Here is a 21,104-nt window from a genome sequence, read left to right as displayed (position 1 = left end):
CCATGGATTGGCAGCAAGAGACCAGGAAGGTCAAGGAGTACTGCTGGGAAAGAGATGCAATTGGGAGGACAGAGTACCAGAGAGTGGAGAAGTGAAAGGAGGTATGAAGAGAAAAGAATATGATCTTAGAATGTAAAGGTAGAAGAAGAAAATGTGGAAACAGATCAATGGATTCAGGTCTGGAATGGCAACCAAAATGCATGCAAGATCGGATTCTGATACAGCTCCAGTTCTATTACCTAAAAACCTGATTACAAACAAAGTAGACCTTTAAGTGAAATGACTGTTTCCTACATTGGTAAGATCACAAGATTATTACAGTTACTTAGCTTTAAATAATAGTCAAAAATTCTATTGCTATAGGCAGTTAGCAAGGGATTACTGGTCTACTGGACCTCAGTAATCTGTATAATCTCTAGTAAAGTGGCAAATAAAATACTTGACCAGTCAAACCACTGCAATGCTCAAAAGTGGAAAAAGATTTGCAGCATTTTTTCATTGTTGCAATATTTTTGTGTCTCATCAGACTTTTACAAGTCAGACTACACTCCACACAAACACAACAATCCTCCAAAACCAACATGAGCCGAAAATTTGTGGAACAAATCCGCACATGCAACAGGAATTTACTTTTCTGGTTATTTCCCCAATTTACCAAGCTTGCACCTTTGAAGATGTGGTTCACCTCAGGACAATTTGCAGGAATACTAATTCAAGGAGAAATCCAATATTTCTACCACATAAGAGTGATGATTGATATTGCCATGAAAAATAATTTTTAATTGATGCATGCACCATGGTAATGTGTCTACCAACTACAGTCCATTTGCCAGCCAATCAGTACTCCCTTCGTATGCAGTATAAATGCTTGTTTTCCTCTTAGATTGGTATCGCTTGCAAAATGTGCTAATGGGGTACATGATGAAAAGCTTCAACAAAATGTCTTTTTTCTCCAATATTCCTGCATCTATATTACTAATAACTAAAAATATAGTTCTCAGTCTTCAGTGAAAGTTACAGTAAATATCCCATTATAAACATTCAGAAATTTGAAGCAGCCAAAAGTACTGAGGAACTAAAAGTTAATTGTGTTGTTTTGACAGGGAGATCCACCAGTACTGAACCCCTGTATTACCAAGTGGTAACAGAAGAATTGCCTCAGTGGAAAGTAATTTACATACTGTTTTGGTGCTGGAATCATAGGCTCGCTGATGTTTGAATTCAGAGGGACACCAGTAAAGCCAGGAGGGGGTTTACTAACAGGGGCAGTCAATCCTGGTGGAGGAGGAAGGTTGGATGGTGGGCTCTTCACTGGTAATAAGTTGTTAAAACCTGGATAAAAAATAAATTCAGAATTAAATGTCTAAAATTTGCTCAAACTTTAAATTGCTTAAACAAAAAAATACCTTAGTTACCATTACAATTTAGCATTATCAAAAGCAAAGAATTCATTAGCTCACTCCACTGAATCACAAGCATTTACCTCTATAGTGTTTAAGCCCCACCTGCCTTGTCAGAAACTTTTATTTCCATGCAGTTCTTTAGCTGCCAAATGTTGATTCAAGCACTTACCCATTCTCCAGCACACAATCCTTAGAATCTCATGTCCATAAAGAGATGGCTCCAATTTAACTCGAAACATTTAGTTCTGACAAATAAAATTTCAGTGACCCAAGTTTTAAAATGACTGAAGGTTACATACAGTGTCAGAAATATCCATGTCAAACCTGAAACACATTTTAAAACAACGCAGTGCACTGTTCAAATGATGGCAGACTTGAGCCTTGCTATATCTTGTGACATGTCCTTTGTAGAGATGTCAACAGCAAGGTAGACACTTTAAATAACCTTCCAATCTACTAAAGATTTTGAACATTGTTGACCATTTCTAGTTCAAAGCATGGTCACAAATAACACTGCTTATTTCAAGCTCTGCATTGGCTGAGTTGGGACTCCCACAATAGTTAATTGCAATGAAGCTTAGATTTTTGAACCATCGTGTCATATTTTATATGATATCCACCTACGCCATTGGAAACAATCCAAGCTTGTTTCACTTTAATGAAATAGTGTGAAATGCCAGTGTGAAGGCAAACACAGCACCATCTTATCAACATTAAATTGCACTTAATGAAACGAATGACTAATTCACTTTCTTATATTTGACCATTTGAAACAAGAGCATGGGGAAAATGATTTGCATACACGATAAGCCTCCACTGATTGTTTCCTTTCCGATTCCCCCTTGGTAAACTAGTGAAGTCACAGTGTGCAGGATGTTCTAGCTAGGTGGATAAAGAACTGGCTGAGCAACAGGAGACAGTAGTAGTTGAAGTGAGTTTCTCGAAATGGAGAAAGGTGACCGGTGTTCCACAGGGACGAGTGCTGGGCCGCTGTTGTTTGTAATATACATAAATGATCTGGAAGAGGGCACTGTTGATCTGATCAGTAAGTCTGCAGATGACATTGGTGAAGTAGCAGAAAGCATAGGGGACTGTCAAAGAATACAGGAGAATATAGATAGACTGGAGAGTTGGACAGAGAAGTGGCATATGGAGTTCAATCAGGCAAATGTGAGGTGATGCATTTTGGGAAGTCTAATTCTAAGTCTAATACTGTTAACAGATGAGCCTTGGGAAGAGTTGATAAGCAGAGAGCGCTAGGAGTTCAGGTCTATTGTACCTTGAAGGTGGCTGCACAGGTGGATAGAGTAGTCAAGGCGGCATATGGTATGCTTGCCTTCATTGGTCGGGGTATTGAGAATAAGAGCTGGCAGGTCATGTTAAGATTGTACAAGACATTAGTTCGGTCGCATTTAAAATACTGTGTACAGTCCTGGGTTGCCACATTCTCCAAAGCGTCCACATCCTTTTGGTAAGGTGCAGAGAAGGTTTATGAGGATGATGCCTGGAACGTGCAAACGGATTGTACAGAACGTGCAAACTATGAAGAGAGGTCGACTAGGTTAGGGTTTTCATTAGAAAAAAGGAGATGGAGGGTGGACCTGATTGAGGTCTACAAAATCATGAAGGGTATACACAGGGTAGATAGCGATAAGCATGTTCCCCAAGGTGAGGGATTCAATACACGTTCAAGGGGAGAGGTGAAAAGTTTAAGAGGGATATACACGGCAAGTACTTTACACAGAGGGTGTAGGTGCCTGGAACGTGTTGCCAGCAGAGTCGTAGAGGCAGGCACGGTAGTTTAATTTAAGATGTGTCTGGACAGATGCACGAGTAGGTGGGAAGCAGAGGGATACAGATGCTTAGGAATTGGGTGATAGGTATAGATAGTGGATTTGGATCGGCTCAGGCTTGGCGGGTCAAAGGGCCTGTCCCTGGGCTCTAATGGCCAGAGTGGCATGGTTTAATACTTCAGTGGAAGGCTAATAAACCATTCCCTTAGCACCCTCACTGGAATGGTAGCCTAGACCATTCACAAAATTCTTCAGGATTCAAACCCACAACCAATGAACACAAAACAAAGCAGCAACCAAATCATCCAAAGTCCAAGCAATTTGTTTAACAAGTTAACACATTATAGGAGCATATTAAAACTTCCATACAAAACTTTGAACTGACAGCAACAGATAGTCTCATGTTCCCCTCCTAAAAGTCTAATGTATGTCCTTATTCAGAGATGTAATTTCCTGGATGCAAGTTTGCTTACTGAGCTGGACGGTTCATTTTCAGACATTTCATTACCATACTAGGTAACATCAGTGAGCCTCCAGTGAAGCACTGGTGTTGTGACCCACTTTCTATTTATGTGTTTAGGTTTCCTTGGGTTGGCGACATCATTTCCTGTTCTCTCTCAGAGGGTGGTAATTGGGGTTCAAGTCAATGTGTTTATTGATAGAGTTACGGTCGGAATGCCATGCAGCTAGGAATTCTCGTGCATCTCAGCTTGCCTTGTCAGAGGATGGATGCGTTGTCCCAGTTGAAGTGGTGTCCTTCCTCATCTGTATGTAAGGACAGTAGTGATAATGGGTCATGTCTTTTGTGGCAGTTGATTTTCATGTATCCTGGTGGCTAGTTTTCTGCCTGTTTGTCCAGTGTAGTGTTTGTTACAGTTCTTGCAAGGTATTTTGTATTTTTGCTTGTTGTCTGTATAGGGTCTTTCAAGTTCATTAGCTGCTGTTTTAGTGTGTTGATGGGTTTGTGGACTACCATGACGTCAAGAAGTCTGAGTAGTCTGGCAGTCATTTGAGATGTCTTTGATATTGGGGAAAGTGGCAAGGGTATCTGGATGCATTTTGTCTGCTTGTTTGGGTTTGTTGCCGAGAAATCAGCAGAGTGTGATCATTGGGTACCCGTTCTTTTTGAATATGCACTTAATGAAACGAATGACTAATTCACTTTCTTATATTTGACCATTTGAAACAAGAGCATATTCAAAAAGAACAGGTACCCAATAAACACAGTCCACTGATTTTTCAGCAACAAACCCAAACAAGTAGACAAAACACATCTGGAAACACTCACCACTCTCCGCTACAAAGACATCTTGGACAAACACGCAGAAAACTAGCCACCAGGATGCATGATCAACTAGCCACAGAAAGACATGACCCACTATCACTCGTATGCTTACGTATAGCTGAGGAAGGGCACACTTCGACTAGGGTAACACATCCATCCTAGGACAAGCCAAACAGAGAGACACGACAATTCCTAGAAGCATGGCATTCCAACTGGAAGTCTATCAACAAACACATTAACTTGGACCCCATTTATCAACCTGAGAAAAAGAATAGGAAATGACATCACCAAACCCAAGGCAAAAAACTTAAGAGCAAATAGAAAGCAGGTCAACACCAGTACTTCACTAGATGCTCACTTACGTTATCTAGTATGGTGACGAAACGTCTGAAAATGAACCTTCCAGCTCAGCAAGCAAACTTACATCCAGAACCTCAACCTTAGCTATAAATCTTCTCAAAATGTAATTTTGTAGCTACAATATCTGAAATTCACCACTCAATCAGTAATTGGAAAATTGGACTTCAGATTGCACTACGGTTGTTTCAGAATGTGTTATAACCCAGAATAAATGAGTAATTATTGCTGGGTTAGCAAGCTGCAGCCAGCTGAGTGTTACAAGGATCAGCATGTGTGCCTGAACTATTTACAATCCAAACGAATAACATGAATGAAGGGACTAAGTGCTACATTTGACAATACAAACATAGCTAGGAAAGCAAACTGTGAGGAGGGCACAAAAAGTTTACGAAGTGATATCGATTGGTTAAGTATGTTGTGGCTTAATGACATGAATTTGACTGTTTTTGAAAAAGAGGAGTTTTACAACAGAAGTGCTGAGCTGTCTACTCAGCCGGTAAACAGGTTGTGAGGCCTTGAGGTTATCTCGAGACAAATCTATTTTTCTGAATTTGTCTTTTTGCCAAGTGATATGTTTATCGAATATACTGGAGCAGTTAATTAGTAATAGTTATTGTATCTATTATTTGTTAATTTTCCAGTAGGAGTTAAATGGTGTTTAACTAAATCCTGGTTTGCTCAATAGAGTAGTTTGACCAATTGAATTCCATCTGGAATGCAGCACATTACAGTTGCCTGTAAAATAACAAAAAGATAGGGTCGAGGCTACCACCATGGAATATTGAGTGTGTGTCTGACCAGGTCCATAACAATCGAACAAAATTTAGCAAATGGAGACACTATGGAAAATTGTGAACACATTTGATTTGAAAGAATAGAAAAGCACATTATTTCATCAAAAGGGTCGCACAAGTTTTGCATTAGAGGAATACCAGTGCACCTGCTATATGAATCACAAAGATTAACTTTCTAGGTCCAGCAAATGATAAGGAAGAAAGATAGAAGGTTAGCAATCATTGCATGCGGTATCATGGAATGTAAAAGATAGCTTTGCTACAATTGTCTCTCCTGATGGGGCCACTTCTGGAGTGATATTTAAAGTTCATCTGCTAATTTGAGAAAAGTTATAAATGCATTTGAAACAAATTCAGGAAAGATTCACTTACTAATTCTTGCAAAGGGAAAAAAGTGAGGACTGCAGATGCTTGAGATCAGAGTCAAAGAGTGTGGTGCTGGAAAAGTACAGCTCGTCGGGCAGCATCCGAGGATCAGGAGTGTCAACATTTTGGGCATAAGCTCCTCAGATGCTGCCTGACCAGCTATGCTTTTCCAGCAACACACTCTTGATTCTGATTCTTGCAAAAGAGTTTTTATGAAGGTTGGATAAATTGGACTTGTACCCATTGGAGTCAAGGAGGATGAAAGGGGATTTTATTAAAAGTAAATAAGGTTCTGAGAGATGGATGCGAAAAGGATGTTTTCCCCCTGTGAGAGACACTAGAATTAAGGGACAGCCTAAATATAAAATCTCCAATTCAAAATGGAGATGAGAGATATTTTATTTTAAAGTGCTGTTGGCTTCTGGAATTTTTTTTTCCCCTCGAAGCAATGGAGGCTGGGTCATTTTACTTTCAGGCCAAGTTAAGCATGTCCTTGATTGAAAAGGAAGTCAAGGACACAGGGAAGACTAGAAAATGGAGTTGAGTCCACAACCAGATCAAATGCTGGAGCAGGTTGGAGAGGGAGCACAGTGAAGTTACTTAGAACACAGAACATTACAGAGCAGTACAGGGTCTTCGGTCCTCTATGTTGCACTGAAATCAATCTGAAGCCCACCTAACCTACACTATTCCACTTTCATCCATATGCCTATCTAATGACCATTTAAATGCCCTTAAAGTTGGCGAGTCTACTACTGTTGCAGGTAGTGTGATCCATGCCCCTACTACCTCTGACGTCTGACCTATATCCATCACCCCTCAACTTAAAGCTGTGTCCCCTCAGACTAGCCATCACCATCCGACAAAAAAGGCTCTCACTGTCCATCCTCTGATTATCTTATGTCTCAATTAAGTCACCTCTCAACCTTCTTCCCTCCAACGAAAACAGCCTTAAGTCCCACAGCCTTTCCTCGTAACACCTTCCTTCCATACCAGACAACATCCTAGTATATCTCCTCCGGACCCTTTCCAAAGATTCCACATCCTTCCAGAATGCAGTGACCAGAACTGTACGTATTACTCCAAATGTGGCCATATCAGAGTTTTGTACAGCTGCAGCATGATCTTCTTGTTCTGAAACTCAATCCTTCGACCAATAAAATCTAACACAGTATGCCTTCTTAGCAACCCTATAAACCTGGATGGCAGCTTTCAAGGATCTATATACCTGGACACAGATCTCTCTGCTCATCCACACTACCAAGAATCTTACCATTAACCCAGTACTCTGCATTCCTGTTGCTCCTTCCAAAGTGAATTACCTCACACTTTTCAGCATTAAACTCCATTTGCCACCTCTCAGCCCAGCTCTGCAGCTTATCTATGTCCCTCTGTAACCTACAGCATCTTTCATTACTATCCATAATTCTGCTGAAGTTACTGTCATCCACAAATATATTACACCATCCTCTTCTGCCCTCATCCAGGTCAGTTATATAAATGACAAACAACAGTGAACCCAAAACAGATCCTTGCGATACACCACTAGTAACTGAACTCCAGAATGAATATTTCCCATCAACCACCACCCTCAGTCTTCTTTCAGCTAGCCAATTTCTGATCCAAACCGTTAAATCCCATGCCTCTCATTTCTGCAACAGCCTACCATGGAGAACCTCAAATGTCTTACTGAAATCCATATACACTACATCATCCGCTTTCCCCTCATCCACCTGTTTGGTCACCTTCTCAAAGAACTCAAAAGGGTAGGCATGACCTACCGTTCATAAAACCATGTTGACTATCCCTAATCAAACTATTCCTTTCTAGACAACTATAAATCCTCTCTCTTATAACCCTCTCCAACACTCTTCCCAGAACTTAAGTAAGGCTCACTGGTCTATAATTACCAGGGTTGTCCTACTCCTTCTTGAACATGGGAACAACATTTGCCATCCTCCAGTCTTCTGGCACTATTCCTGTAGACAATAACGGCAAAGATCAAAGCCAAAGGCTCAGCAATCTAGTCCTTGGCTTCCCAGGGAATGAGAATAAATCCCATCCAGCCCAGGGGACATATCTATTTTTACACTTTCCAGAATTGCTAACACCTCCTTATGCAGCTCAATCTTGTCTAGTAGCGTGTATCTCAGTATTCTCCTCAACCACGTTGTCTTTTTCTAGTGTGAATAATGACGAAAAGTATTCATTTAGTGTGTCCCCCATCTCCTCTGACTTCATGGACAACTTCCCACTATTATGTTTGATTGGTCCTAATCTTACTTTAGTCATTCTTTTATTCCTGATATAGCTACAGAAAGCCTTAGGGTTTTCCTTGATCCTAGCTGCCAATGACGTCTTATGTCCCCTCCTGCCTCTTCTTAGCTCTCTTTTGATCTTTTCTGGGTAACTTGTAACTCTCAAGCGGCCTAATTAAGCCATCACATCTCATCCTAACACAAGTCTTCTTCCTCTTGACAAGAGATTCAACTTCTTTAGTAAATCACAGCTCTCGCGCTCGACAACTTAATATTTGACAAGTGCAAATCAAAGAGAGGTCCAAAGGATGCACCACAGGTTAGCAAGGCTGTAATTTAAAACAAATATTTTATCTAAATGGATAAAACTGAAAGGTAGGAGCTTAAGTTAAACCGTAGCTCAATACCATTCCAGCACTACATCACTGTATTACAAAAAGAGTACAGATGTTGGATAGGTTACCAAAAGAACTTGAAAAGATGAGACCAGAAATGCAAAAGGTCTGCATTTACTTTTTAAAAATGTCTATGTTTTCCATAAGCCATTTGAGACGGTCTTTAAAATAAAGGAAGGTTTTGACAGATAGATACAGAGAAAATGTTTCCTCTTGTGGAGAAGACCATAAACTAGAAAGCACCTGTCTAAGATAGCAAACAAATAATTTCTAGGGCGAATTTAGAACAATCCTCTTCATCCAAAGAATGCTGAGAATGTGGAACTCACTATCATTAGGAGTGGGTGAAGTGCATAGTTTGGATAAATTTAAAGGGAAGTAAAACAAATGGAGGGAGTAGTGAATAGATTATTACAATAATAGAAGCTTGAAGTAATCCTGTACTTTTTATCTTCTGCAATCCATTGCAAATGTTACCCAAATCTTTATTTTTCCTACAATTCAGACCACCATATCCTCAAACAAACTTGTTAATCTTTAGCACTGACTTCCATTTTACAATACTCAAGTTTAATTTCAAGTTTAAAAACAATGCTCAAAATGGCATCCTGGTCAAACATTCATGTTAGGCCGAAGGGCCTGTCTCGCTGCTGTACTGTCTATGTTCTAGAATAATCATTCAAAATAATACCAAAAATAATCATTTCAACTTCAACGTATTTACACTGTGACATATGTATTTCAACTTAGTCTAGCATTTCTAAAATTCCTACCTGGAGGTGGCATTTTTGTTATAGCTGCATTCCCAAGCGCAGGAAAATCTTCTTCAGGTAAAGGACCTGGATCATCATCAATTTTCTTAAAACCCGGTGGTTCCTTTAGTGTACATAAACTTGCACTTTCAGGACATAGTTTGTCAATGTGACCATTCAATACACTGGAAACAGGTGCACTCTGTTTAATTTCTGGAACGTTCTCCTTTTGAGCTTTATTTATTACAGTATCACTACCCAGAGCAGAAAAAGAATTTTGTTTCTCACCCCCTATCTTTTTCTTTTTACCAACTTTACAAACCGTCTGCGCTGAAGTTGTTAACAAAGAAGAAATATCTAGCATTGTCGGTGCACTTCTGAACTCTTGAGTTGTCAAACCACTGCCATCATCCTCTTCCTCATTATCCGACTTTAAAGCAGCTTTAGTTTTTGCTTTTGCGCCGTGAGTGGATAAAGATTTTTTAACAGTCTGATTAGAACTGTTGCCACTGGAATGGGCAGTTTTAAAACTACTTTTGCCGGAAGCAGTGATCCACGCAGATCCAGATGTAGCTGTAGATGGTTTTTGTTGTTTAATTTTAGACACAAGGGCAGGAAAGTCCTCCTCCTGAAAAGTGGTATTTTTCTTGGCTGCAGAAGTATAAGTTGGAGTAAGGCCTGTGGTACTGACATGTGCTGTAGCAGATAGGCTTGGAAATTCATCTTCATTTAAACCAACAGGAACTAAATGATTAGAACTGTGAAAAGAAAGAAAAACGAATTGTAGGTAAGTGTGTGCCTGGAAAAATCTAAACCACTGATCAGATTCCTTCCATTTGCACCAAATAATTAATCCTATCTCATTAAATCCCATAAGAATTAAATAACTTTAAGGACTTCAAATGTAATGTTGCATTTGATGTTTGTCTATGGTTCAATGCAACAAAGGTGATTGTTATATCATTATTGCAAATGGTTCACGCACTTTAGAGTATACTTTCATCTTTAGAAAACTCATTTTAATAATTGAAGTCAAAAAAGTGTGAACAAAGTCAGCATGTTATTCCATTTTAAAATGTCTGAATTGTAGACCTAACACTAACTAGGCAGATGGAGAAACTTCAATACCTGGCTTAACTGAAAACTGCAATGCAAACGAGAGGAAACTGATCCTTCCCCTTTGCTGAGAAACTTTGGAAATCAAAGCTATATAAAAGGGACTCAGCCACCAAGCTCAGTGGTTGAAGTTTAAATCTGGTGTGGATGCAATTCATTAAATCATAGATGAAGTAAATGATAGTTGGACAGCCCTGCTCTTTAAGAAGAGAGTAAGAAACCTAACTTCATAGTTCAGTGAATGGAATGCAGATCTCAGTCTGAATGCAGTGAGGACACAGAAGCTGGAAGGTTGCAGAGTTTGAAATTAGTGGAAGAATCTGCAGAGTTTATACATTTACAGTTGCCATAAAGCTGTGGGTAGTCCTGTAGAACAGAGACGCCCTCGGGATTCAGGTACTTATTTCTTTGAAATTTGGGGCACAGGTAGACACAGGGTGGGTAAGGCAGCAACTAGCATGCTTGCCTTTGTTGCTCAGACCTTAGAGTATAGGAGTTAGAATGTTACATTGAGCTTGTACAGAACATTGGTGAGGCCCTTTTCAGAGTACAGTGCACAGTTCTGGTCACCTTGCTTAGGAAGGATATTATTAAAGTGGAAAAGGTTCAGAAAAGATTTACCTGCATTTTGCCAGGAATGGAGGGCTTCAGTTATAAGGAGAGGCTGGAGACGCTGAGACTTCTTTCACTACAACTCAGGAAGTTGAGGGGTTACATTACAGACGTTTAAAAATCTTGAGGGGCATACACAAAGTGAATACCAAGGGTATTTCCCTTAGGGTGAGAGAGTTCAAAGCTAGGGCCATACTTTTAAAGTGAAGGGAAAGATTCAAAACAAACTTTTTTTAAAATATAGAGTGGCTCATGTGTGAAATGAATGGGGGTGCGGGGGGGAGAAGAGAAGAGGAGCAGTGGATGCATATACAGTTACAACAATTAGAAGTCATTTGGATAAGTTTGGAGGGCCAAATGCAGGCAAGTGGAACTAGTTTAACTTGAGAACATGGTCAGGGTAGACTGTGACAAAATAAAATTAACCAGTAATAAGCCTTGAAGTATTTAAAAAAAAAATCAGAAAGCACCCACAGTTTAGAGATGGTAAATGGAAGTTTTACTTCTGAGAACAGCTGTTGCAGCAGAGTAGAATTTTAAAAACTTCCCAGAGCCCTGAGATATATTTTTGCTTGGTCTCTATTAAGGGAAATAGAGATCTCATAATAAGTGTGGTTCTGCAAGCAACCCGTAGCACCTGGCATACATGGATATAAAACTCCTAATTTAATTGTTACACAGTGGTGTTATCACTGGACTAGTCACCCAAGCTAATGTTGTAGGAACTTCGGATCAAATGCTAAGACAGATTGCCAATTTCCATTTCAGTTAATACATCCGGAAGTTAAAAATAATTACAAATCCCATCTGGTTAAATAATGCTCTTTAGGGAAATAAATCTCCCATCTTTACCTGGTCTCAACTAGACTCCAAACCCTCAACAATATGACTGATTCTTAATGGCCCTCTGACATCCACACCACTCAGTCCAACGACATTCAGGGACGGGCAAAAAAGGCTAACCTTACCAGTGACACCCATAAAGCAAAGAAAATTATAACATCGTGTTGAGAGTTCAACGCAAGTATAATATCAGGATACACTGCAGTTATTTCAGATAGATATGAGAAATTCACTCAATGCTGAACCTGTGCAATTGTCTTATCACTGAGGGCTGTGGAGGCCAAATCACTGATTTTTTTAAAAATTCACTAATGGGATTAGGATGTTGTGAGCTAATTACTCAGAGGGCAGTTAAGAGTGAACCAAATTGTTATAGGTCTACAGTCACATGTAAACCAGACCAGACCTGCAAGCAAGCAGTACCTGCTCAGCAACAACCTGCTCAGCGATGCCCAGTTTGGGTTTTGCCAGGATCACTCAGCTCCTACTCTCGTTACAGCCTTGGTTCAAACATGGACAAAACAACTGAATTCTAGAGGTGAGGGGACTGTGATAGCCTTTGACATCTAGGCCACATTTGACCAAGTATGGCATCAAGGAGCTCTGCCAAAACTGGTATCAATGGGTATCGGGGGAAAACACTATCTGGTTAGAGTCATAGCTGATACAAAGGAAGATGTTTGTGGCTGTGGAGCGTCAGTCATCTCAGCAGGAGTCCCTCAGGGAGGTGTCCTAGGCCGAACAATTTTCAGCTGCTTCATCAACAACCATCCCTCTATCACAAGAGCAAAGAATAAACAAAATTTACAGCCCAGGAACAGGCCCTTCGGCCGTCCAAGCCTGAGCTGATCCAAATCACTGGCTAAACCTATCGCCCAATTCCTAAGCATCTGTATCCTCTGCTCCCCACCTACTCATGCATCTGAACCGATGCATCTTAAAATGAACCTACCATGCCTGCCTCTACTACCTCTGCTGGCAACATGTTCCAGGCACCTACCACCCAAGGTCAGTACTGGGGATGTTCACAAATGATTGTGAAGTATCCAGCACCATTCAGGACTCCTCAGATACTGAAGCAGTCCATGCTCAAACGTAACAAGATCTGGACAATATCCAGGCTTGGGTCAACAAGTACCAAGTCACATTTGCACCACGCAAATGCCAGACAATGACCATCACCGATAAGAGACACTCTAAACAACACTCCTTGACATTCAACAGTATTACCAGCACTGAATTACCCCACTGACAACATCCTTGGTTATCGTTAACCAGAAACTCAGCTGGACGCACCACATAAACAAGATGGCTACAAGAGCAAATCAGGGACTAGGGATACTGCAGTGAGTAATTCATCTCCTGACAACCAAAGTCTATCCACCATCTACAGGACAAAAGTCTGGAGTATGATGGAATACTTCCCACTTGCCTGGATGGGTGCAGCTCCAACAACACAAGCAGCTCAATACTATCCAGAACAAAACAACACGCTTGATTGGCACCACATCTACAAACATTCAATCCCTCCACCACCAGCGCTCAGTAGCATCAGTGTATACCACCTACAAGATAGCCAGAAACTTTTTCCAGGGCAGAAATTGTTAACGAGGGATCATAGTTTTAAGCTGTTTGGCGGAAAGTATAGAGGGGATGTCAGAGGCAGGTTCTTTATGCAGAGAGTTGAGAGAGCATGGAATGTGTTGCCAGCAGCAGTTGTGGAAGCGAGGTCATTGGGGATATTTAAGAGACTGTTGGACATGCATATGGTCACAGAAATTTGAGAGTTCGTACATTAGGTTTACCTCACATGAGGATCAATGGTCAGCACAACATCGTGGGCTGAAGGGCCTGTTCTGTGCTGTACTGTTCTATGTTCTATGCACTGCAGAAATTCACCAAAGATCCTTAGAAAGTATCTGCCAAACCCACAACCACTTCCTTCTAGAAGGACAAGGATAGCAGGTACTCGGGAACACAACCACCTGCAAGTTCCCCTCCATGCCACTCATCACACTGACTTGGAAATATACTGCCACTCCTTCACAGTCATTGGGTCAAAATCCTGGAATTCCCTCCCTATCAGCATTGTGGGTCAACTCACAGCAAGTGAACTACAGTGATTCAAGAAGGCAGCTCACCACCTTCTCAAGGGCAAATAGGGATGAGCTATCAATGCTGGCCAGCCAGCAACACCAGGGGGTTGCTGGGGGCGGCACAGTGGCTCAGTGGTTAGCATTGTTGCCTCACAGCGCCAGCGTCCCAGGTTCAATTCTGGCCTTGGTCGACTGTCTGTGTGGAGTTTGCACATTCTCCCAGTGACTGCGTGGGTTTCCTCCAGGTGCTCCAATTCCTCCCACAATCCAAAGATGTGCAGGTCAGGTGAATTGGCCATGCTAAATTGCCAATAGTGTTAGGTGCATTAGCCAAAGGGAAATGGGTCTGGGTGGGTTACTCTTCGGAGGGTCGGTGTAGACTTCTTGGGCCGAAGGGCCCGTTTCCAAACTGCGGTAATCGAATCTAATAATAAAAAAGATGGCAGTTTCTTTCCCTAAATGGACATTAGTAAACCAGATGCATTTTTCCAATAATTGCCAATGGATTTGCGGTCATTATTAGACTTTTAATACCAGAATTTTATTGAATTCAAATTCCACTATTTATCTCAGTGAAATTTGAACTCTGCTCTTCAGGAAACTACCTGGGTCTTTAGACTAATAGTCCAGTGATAATATCATTAGGCTCTCACTCTCCAAATAACATATTCAAAGAAAAAAAAACTGGAAGAGGCTGAAGGCATTAGGGACAAGGGGAAAGATTGGGGAGTGTGGCATTGAGACCAGCCATGATCCTGCTTAAAAGCAATCAATGGGCCAACTGTCCTACACCTATTTTCTGTTCACTTTGTTATTTATTCAAAATAGTTTGAATTTTAAATTGTTCTATTGTTTAACAAAATTGGTATCATTTTAAATACTGGAACCAAAGTATAGAAATGCAAAACTGCACAGCATAGTCAGCACTATCCATAAAAGTTCAAAAATAATATTTGCCACTCATTACAGACCAACTGTGTATGGATTCCCCAACTGCAAAAATGTCCAGTCAAGTTAACAACAGATAAAATTAACAACTTAAAAACTCGAATTACATAGCTGACAAAATTAGTTTGGAGCTCCACCTTTTCAACTTTTATTTGAAAACAGAAGTCGTCTCATTGTTGCTAATCTACGGGATTTTGGTGTTTCATAAACTTAAAACAAAATAAAGCCACTTTGGAATCTGTGCAGAAAGCATCTGAATTATATACCATTGGCAACAAAAAATATTTAGCGAAATATGTAACTATCATACTGTACCTTGGGTTAGACACAGCAGTCGTGGCCACTGTTTGCAGATTTTCTTGTTTTGAAGAACCTTTAATAGCCTCTTTGGTACCTTAAGGCAAATTAGATCCAGTTTACTCACACCTTGACAGTGAAGCAATATTTGCAATAAATCCAACAATGGCTATTGCTATGCTCTAATGGTTATAGTATATAATGTTACACAAAGTCAGTGTTCTGGTCAAGTCAGTCATTGTCCAGTATAGTGTGGACAAATGTAACATTATCTACTTTATGGATGGGAAGAGACCTATAAAACTCTCACATGACTAGACAGAGTGAACAGAGGACGGACGTTCCCAGTGATCAGGAAGTCTAGAAACGTGGGTCACAGTTTAAGAATACGAGGTAAACCATTTAGATAAGAGATGAGGAGACATTTCTCCACCTTCATTGGGGTAAGCTTATGGAAACAGCCACAGAAAGTAGTTAAAGTGAAAACACAATGTTTTCAAGGAGTTGGTCAAGATCTTAGGGAAGAAGAGATAAAACGATATGGAGACAGTAGGAAGTGTTTAATGAACATATTGAACAACAGAGCAGTCTTGAAAGGCTGAAAAGCCTCCCATTTTCTATGTTTCTTCAAATAAAAAAACATTAAAAGGTTAATATTCAGGGTCAAACAGTGTTCAAATACGATATCATACAAACATTGGGGTGGCAAGATGGCTCAGTGGTTAGCACTGCTGCCTTGCAGTGCCAGGGACCCGGGTTCAATTCCAGCCTCGGGCGACCGTCTGCATAGAGTTTGTACATTCTCCCAGTGTCTGCGTGGGTTTCCTCCGGGTGCTCCGGTTTTCTCCCACAGTCCAAAGGTCAGGTGAATTGGTCATGCTAAACTGCCCGTAGTGATAGGTGCACGAGTAGGGGAATGAGTGTCGGGTGGACTTGAAGGGCCTGTTTCTGCACTGTAGGGAATCTAATCTAATAAACCTGCATAACCCAACAGCCCATGGCATTGAGGGGAATATATCAGAATGCACAGAAGACTGGTTAACTAATAGAAGAGAATTGGGATAAAGTGGGCATTTTCAGGATAGCAACCTGCAACTAGTGCAGTACCACACAGCGGGGGCTAAACTTACTTCCAATATCCAATATTTGGCTGAGGGAAGTGTATGTACCAAAGCCAATTTTGTGGATGAAGAAAATAGGTGAGAAAGCAATTAGTGAGGATAAAAGTATGCAGAGGGACTTTTCTATATTTTTAATTATGAACTATTAAGAAGAAAGAATGGCTTCAAAAACTAAAGACTGCCACATGGTTTGCAAGTAGTAACTTGGAACTTGTTGCAAGCACAGTTTCCATAGCTGCATAGTCAAGCAATATTTGAAGTGCTGTATTTAAAGCTGGTGGGTTGTGTACAAACAGAAAGCTGATCAGGCTGCACACAAAGGAGCATTTATGATGACATGCCAAGGATGACAACAATGGCCTTCGGTTTGCCAACAATATGATGCATTCTCAGGTAGGTGAACAGCCTGGGGTTGTGAAGATAAAGAGAAGCCATCAGGTCTCTCAGCTCAGGAGAACCTGCTGTATTCTGCAGTAAAAGTTACATCAAGTCTGAAGAACCTTCCTTTCATTCTGCAGATGGTTTGAACTGTTTTTTAAACCGTTAAGTCAGAGATCTTACTATAAGTATGACCGGCTCCCTTGTGCCTCCTGCAAACCCGCAAGACACCAGAGAATGAAGACTGAGAAGCAGATTCTGACCAGCACAGGAATCAGAAAAAACTCAAAAACCCTGTAAAGTGAAATAAGAAACTCAGGTGTGGCAACAACTGAGAGAAAGATAGACCTTTTTTTGAGGGAGTTGGTAATGGAACATTGTGTATAAAGGGATTTGATTTTTAATTGGTAAAGTTTAACTGAATAGTTCATAACTGCTTCACAAGGCTGGCATGTCGCTTTACTCTCTTGCAAACTTTCTTGCAGCAGGGTTCATTCCCTGGATAGACGGTAATTGTAGAGAGGGATATGCCAGGCCATGAGAATCCAGATTGTGTTAGAGAATGATTCTGATGGCCCACAATATCTCAGATGGGTGTAAAAGTCAGCTAAATTAGGGAAAGTTGTGCACTTTTTAAAATATTTAACTTTTGTCATGACTGAGAGGTCAGCAGGACTTTATTTCCAGCACACTACCCAGTGACGCAGAATAATCTGAACAGGTTAAGTGAGTGGACAAAAACTGGGTAAATGGAATATAATGTCAGAAAATGAGGTTATGCACTTCTACAGGAAGAATAGAGGAGCTGAATATTATTGAAATAAGGAAAGACTGCAGAAACATGCAGTACAAAAGGGCATCACCCACAAGCATTTTTTTTAATTGTCTGAGATCCATGTGCAATAGCAACTTCCAAAACCAGAAGCCAATGCTAGAATCTGCATCAGCACATTGAAAGGCAACCTCAGCAAACTCAACCTCAGTGCAGCTTCGAGGGAACATTAATCCTCACACAATAATCACAAAAAGATAGTTGTGTGTATTTTTTGGGAAGACAAATAGAACACTGACTTTTATTTCAAGGGAATGAAATATAAAGTAGGTGGTCTTGCTGGAATTATTCAAGGCACGAGTCAGATAACATCTGGAATAGTGAAAAGTTTTGATCTCTATCTACGGAAAGAAATACTGACATTGGGGGCAGCTCAGATGGTTTACTACATTGAATCCTTGTTTAGTAGGATTTTATGAAAGGAGGTTAAGTAGTTTGGGCCTGGACTCACTAAAGTTAAGAATGAGAGTAAGCATTATTGAAACATGACAGATAGAGCTTGATAGGATGGACGCTGACAGGCTATTTGCCTGCTTCCAGAAGAGTCTAAGACCAGAAGGCATAACTGCAGACTAGGAGTTGAGAGGGTTTTTGTTGACAGAAGTGAACCTGTAGAATTCTTTACTGCAGAGAACTGTCAAGGCTGGGTCATTGAATTCACCAATCAGATAGATTTTTAATTACAGAGGATTATCAGATCAGCCATCTCTTTGAATGGTGGAGCAGACTCTATAGGCACAATGGCCTACTTCTGCTCCCACATCTTATAGGCTTATGGATCTCAAAGGAATTCTGCCATTTAAATTCAAAACCAAGATGTTGAATGCAATTCTCCAACATCAGTTTGTTTTATTTGCTCCCACTTCAAGACTGACATTAGATGAAAACAAGCTGGAGAACCCCACGCCCAATAGGTGTTACTCCAGTCACCAGTGGAGAACCAAAAGATACAAATCCGCAATATAAAACTCATCTCATTTTTAACACTACATTCAATTTGCAAATTGATTTAACAATTTTCCTGTATCTGCTAACCAGTTCAGATACTATACATCAGTTAGGTTGCTATTACTTGTCATAATTACAGTTTTTACTTTCAGAGCCAGTATTTGTTAATTTGCAAGTAAGAAAATGGGACTTCCAGGAGTATTGCAATCCTTGTAGACAGCATGTAGAAACGCAATTTTTCCTGCTCTTCAGGAAGAAGTCCAAAATTGAAAAGGTGCCCCTGTTATGGAGCACTGATACTGAGTAACCCAGTCAGAACATATTCAACTAATGTCATTCTTCCAAATAAGTCATCCCACAAGTCCAAATTAAAGAAACATGTTTTCTCATGCCAAAATAGTTTCATAAACAGTTAGTCCATGATCTGTGAGTTAACCATCCTTTTAGCCACTTCAGAAACTTTCACAACTTCAAACTTAAACTTTATGAGAACATAAAAATCTTGTTGTTTTTGGCTCATGGGATTTCAACACCATTGGCTAATTCACTATTTACTGCCTGTCCTTAAACTACCTGGGAAAAAGGTAGTAATTCACCTTTGTGAATTACTACAGGGAGGTGGCAATGGCCTAGTGACATTATTGCTAGGCTATTAATGCAGATATTCTGGAAATACAGGTTTGAATTCCTTCATGACACATGGTAAAATTTGAATTAAATTAAAACCGGAGTCCAATGACGACCACAGAACAATTGTCAATTGTTGGGAAAAACCCACCTGGTTAACTAATATCCTTTAGTGAAGGATATAGCCATCCTTTCTTTATCTTGGATGTGACTACATGCCACATAGCAATATAGCTGACTCTTAACTGCTATCTAACCCAATTAGGGATAGGCAGCAAGTGCTGGCCAAGATTTACCTCGTACCCGGCGATACAATGGTGATAAAATTCTAAGTGTATGGCCAAAGGAGAAAATTCCATGATGTGCCACATCTCAGCTGGCCTTGTCATTTTAAGTGTTAGGGACGAAAGGTTTGGAAGCTAATGCTGAAGGAGCTTGAAGCATACTTGGTAATGCTTTTGCCACTGCGCAGGTCAAGGAGGAAATTAATGAGGAAGGTGACAGATGGGGTGCTAACCAAGTGGACTGCTATGTCCCAGACAGTATCAGGGTTGCTGAGTGCAGTTGGAAATTTGCATGACCATTCTGACTTGTACCTTGCCTATGTGGATGGGCTCATTTTGGTTTTTTTGGGGGGCGCGGAGAATAGTACATTGGCAGGCATGCTAGTCATAGAATTCAAGAGCCCTGGACTGGTCATTATTGGCAAGTTCCTGTAAATATCTAAGTCAATAATATTTCCTTCAGGTCAACCCCAGTTAACATCACCCAACAGCAGTTGTAACATCTCTATATGGTACTGCTTATTCAAAACCAGAAACACATGCATATCTTAAACTTCTCTTGCCTGTGCCCAATAGGAAATAGGAGCAAAGCTAATATAAACCTGATATTTCATTGGATGTCCGAACCACATTACAAGTTTCATCCATCTCCCTTTCACTCTGGTTATTTTTACTATCGTCGGTTTCTTTTTTCAAAGCTGCTTGCTTCTTTTCCTCTTGTCTTTGTGCTGCTATAGATGCACGAACAGCGGCAGCAACATCCCGATCTTCCTCCTCCCTAGAAACCAAAGTACCAGTCAGTTACAAAGCAGATGAATTAATTATACATTTTAAAAAAAAAATTCATCCATGCTATCTGAATGTCACTGACTGTGACAGCATTTACTACCCAACCTGAGTTATACTTGCCGGTGGTGGTGGTGAGTTGCCTTTTTGAACCATTCCTGCCTTTTTGCTATCAGTACATAATGCCATTAGGAAGGAGTTCCAGGATTCTGACCCAGCAACATTGAAGTAATGGTCATATTTTTTCTAAATCAGGGTCTTAGGTGGCTTTGAGGGGAAGATGCAGGTGGTGATGTCTCCCTATATCTGCTGCCCTTGGCCTTCCAGATGATAGTAGTTTCAGCTGTCTTAAGGATCACATTGGCTGTGGCAGTGAGAGGACCAGAGATAGATGCAACATATAGAATAGACAAATCAGCACCTGAAGTGTAGCAATTACAGGAGGAAAACCTGAGAAGCTACTTGATCAGGGTTTAAAACTATGAGCAAAAGTGATCTGGGACAAGGTAGTGTAGAAATACTGTATGAATCAATAAAAGGTAAGAGTCAGCACTGCATTGATTTGGATCATTTAATCAAGCAACTTTGCGAAGCAATGAACTTTTGCTGGACAATATCTAAGCTTCGGAATGTAATGGAAATGATGAAACAAACTATGACTATGAAAGGTATTAAGATATGACAATAAAAGAAACAACACTCCTAGTATCTCAAGAATAATGCAAAAATAAAAACTTGGTATATATATTTCACAACCAATAAGAGAATGAAAATGTGACTAACAGTTGTCATTTTACCAAAATGCAATAC

At 40.3% G+C, this 21,104-nt stretch overlaps 1 protein-coding gene across 1 annotated transcript in view; it reads right to left on the bottom strand.

Moving 5' to 3' along the window:
* Window positions 1–21,104, bottom strand: part of znf598 (zinc finger protein 598) — a 70,076-nt gene that overhangs the window by 22,343 nt on the left and 26,629 nt on the right. Inside the window, exons 7-10 of the mRNA XM_043711100.2 lie at window positions 20,111–20,286; window positions 15,337–15,415; window positions 9,428–10,164; window positions 1,182–1,332 (exon numbers count right to left, since the gene is read on the bottom strand). Of these exons, the coding sequence (XP_043567035.1) occupies window positions 1,182–1,332; window positions 9,428–10,164; window positions 15,337–15,415; window positions 20,111–20,286 (1,143 nt within the window). The remainder of the gene's footprint in view (window positions 1–1,181; window positions 1,333–9,427; window positions 10,165–15,336; window positions 15,416–20,110; window positions 20,287–21,104) is intronic.

This window comes from Chiloscyllium plagiosum, unplaced genomic scaffold (genome assembly GCF_037043375.1).
Source record: "Chiloscyllium plagiosum isolate Xiang-an unplaced genomic scaffold, Cpla_swu_hap1 HiC_scaffold_20, whole genome shotgun sequence".
Lineage (NCBI taxonomy): Eukaryota > Metazoa > Chordata > Chondrichthyes > Orectolobiformes > Hemiscylliidae > Chiloscyllium > Chiloscyllium plagiosum.
This window is presented reverse-complemented; position numbering and strand designations above follow the sequence as displayed.